The sequence below is a fragment of the Haplochromis burtoni genome, unplaced genomic scaffold (assembly GCF_018398535.1).
Source record: "Haplochromis burtoni strain Fernald_Lab_line unplaced genomic scaffold, NCSU_Asbu1 Contig_1841, whole genome shotgun sequence".
Lineage (NCBI taxonomy): Eukaryota > Metazoa > Chordata > Actinopteri > Cichliformes > Cichlidae > Haplochromis > Haplochromis burtoni.
In genome coordinates, this window is record NW_024584202.1 from 18,711 (window position 1) to 21,290 (window position 2,580).

Genomic DNA, 2,580 nt, shown 5'->3' on the forward strand with positions numbered 1-2,580 from the left:
AACGTAACAGCTGTAGAAGATGTAGTGAGGTGCTGAGTGACACTTTTACAACTGCTTTATCATATTTTATCGTCAGCGTTTGCAAAGATCTAATGTTATACAACCAGGGGCCACCGTTTGGTCTCTCTTTGCAGGTCTAGTGTGATGCGTTACACTTGCAAACAATACAGCTAAACCCTGCTAAATAACAGATCTATATGAGCAGCATCGTCTAGTTAATAAAGCACATTGCATATAATGTGCAATACATAGAACATTACACCTCTGCCTGATCTGAGGTCTAACAGACAAAACTCAATATGAATGAGCCAAAATGCGCCTCGCTACAGAGCGGTGGTTGCAGAGAGCAGGCCGCTGACAGACAGAAGCAGTCGATAACTTGCTCAGTAGCGTCCCTAAACAATGACAGCAGACTTTATCACTCATATGGACTTAACAGACAAAACTAGGCGCCCACACTCAAAGCAGCTCACATGGAGACGTCTCAGAGACTTACCATGAAGTCTGGTCTTCTCCCAGCCTATTAGTTACAGAATACACACGGATGAGAATCACTGCCAGCAGTGTGTGTGTCTGTGTGTGCTGTGTGTTATCTACCTTGATGTCCCTGCTCCCAATGTCTGGTTGGACTGATCCTGAGATCTGACTGGAGATTGTGGCTGCTATTAGCTGTTTACACCATTCTACGTGAGAACCTGTTGGACTGAACACAGAGTGAAACAGTGAACTGACGTATATTCGGCTATATTCACGTTTAACATCATCACTGTAAGATGCATGTGTTAAACAGATAAACGTCCTCTGTCAGTGAGGACGATGTTCAGCTGACCACATGTTACAGATGAGAACGTTCCCCCAGCTCAAAGAGCAGAACCCCTGTGTAGTAACAATGTTATTAATGCAGAACTCTAATATTATTTCAACTGCAAATGATGATTGCTAAGAAAACCAAGACTGCCACTAAAAGCTGCCAGAAATGTTGCTGGACTGAGTCTGAGTGTGTCAGACTGACACCAGCCTGCAACTGTACGGGGTGAAGTTGCCAATTATATGCAATCTGTCTCTGATATAAACTGCATTGTGACTTCAGTCAGTCCGAGTCAGACTTTTGTAGTATTCACAGAGTCTTTTCATTTATTTAATAAAATGTTGATTTTTGGATACAAAATTTGATGATACTTTGCTGTATGGATTTGTCTCCCACTCGTAAGACAGACAGTACAACGTCCTGTCCCTGAGCTTTGACAGCGGTTGTCTGAGTGATGGAGACATACGGTCGGTGTCCAGGACAGTCCTGAATATCAAGCCGAGAACAATATATCATATGAAGCTTGTCAGTGGCAGAAGATAAGCCAGTGTCTCTGACAAACTCAGTCTGGATTGGAGCAGCTTTGTGGTGTGAATGTCTTGGAATGTTGAGGGGGAGGAGTTACGACTGTGTGACGCTTCCTCCAGTTTTAGTACTATAATGGGGGGATGATAAGCAGGCATCAGCATACAGACTACATAAAGAACATGGTTCCTACCCAGCACAACACAACCCCACGTTTCAGTGTCGGCATTGTTTTAACAGGAGCAACATTGTAACATTTCTGTCACCACGTCATCTCTCCCTCAGGTGGCTGCGCTGCACGTCGCTTCCTCTGAGCGGCAGATACGGATGCGTAACTCGGCTGGGTGGCCATATTCCGCCTCATTCCTGTGCATTTCCTATATGCTGTGTTAATCACGTGACCGTATTATTTTGTCAGCTACTGTGTTGTATGTTGTGGTTCCAAATAACACTGAGATGAAATGCTAACACACTACATCCGTGATGAGTGTTTTGTCACGTTGGAAAGTTTGACCCAAGCACTGGTCTGTGGATCGATGCCGAGATGAAGGTGTGATCTACTACTAATATTTCATGTTGCTGGTGTTCAGTGGGAAAGCGAGACGAGCATAAGTAACAAGCTGGGCATCGACGTCACGTTTTCTCGTTAGCGAGCCTGCTTACCTGTCCAGGGTATCACCGGCTGCCGCGCCGCAAGTCGGCGAGCCCCACGGCTTTCTGTTCGCCCCTGCACCGTCCCCAGCGCCGGCACCTCCGGCCTGTTTCTCCATCTGTCACACGACTGCTTCGTTTCTGGGTCACCGGGGGCGCAGATGGATGGTTTCCTCTGATACAGACAAGGGATGCGGATGAAACTAAAGCTCGGTGTAATTCCAGTGTCCGCTCCCAGCGGCTGTAATGGATCTTTAAGGACTCCGAACGGTGTGAAGAAACTAATCAGCGGATCTCACATGCAGTGGTTTCCTCTGCTTTGGTTGTTTGCACTTCCTCTTAGTCGCATCTATACCCGCAGCATTGTTGTTCGCAAACAGTGACGTCGCCACGGCTTCTACCAGTGCTAAGGATGCTGTTGCACGGTCTGACCGACAGGCGTCGCCATTTAGACAAAACTGCCACATCAGCGCAAGAAGAAGAAGAAGTCAACACGGAACGAAGAAAAATGCCACGAGAGGATGTGGGTGTCAAACATGTTCATCAAATAATAACACAATACAAAAAACACACGAATAAATAAATAACCACATATT

At 46.1% G+C, this 2,580-nt stretch overlaps 1 protein-coding gene across 1 annotated transcript in view; it reads right to left on the reverse strand.

Annotated features, from left to right (window-relative positions):
• Positions 1-2,556, reverse strand: part of LOC102291135 (myotubularin-related protein 2) — a gene marked incomplete in the record, with an annotated part of 13,467 nt that extends 10,911 nt beyond the window's left edge. The window contains 2 exon segments of the mRNA XM_042217344.1: positions 598-703; positions 1,997-2,556. Of these exon segments, the coding sequence (XP_042073278.1) occupies positions 598-703; positions 1,997-2,103 (213 nt within the window).
• Between the last annotated feature and the right edge of the window lie 24 nt (positions 2,557-2,580).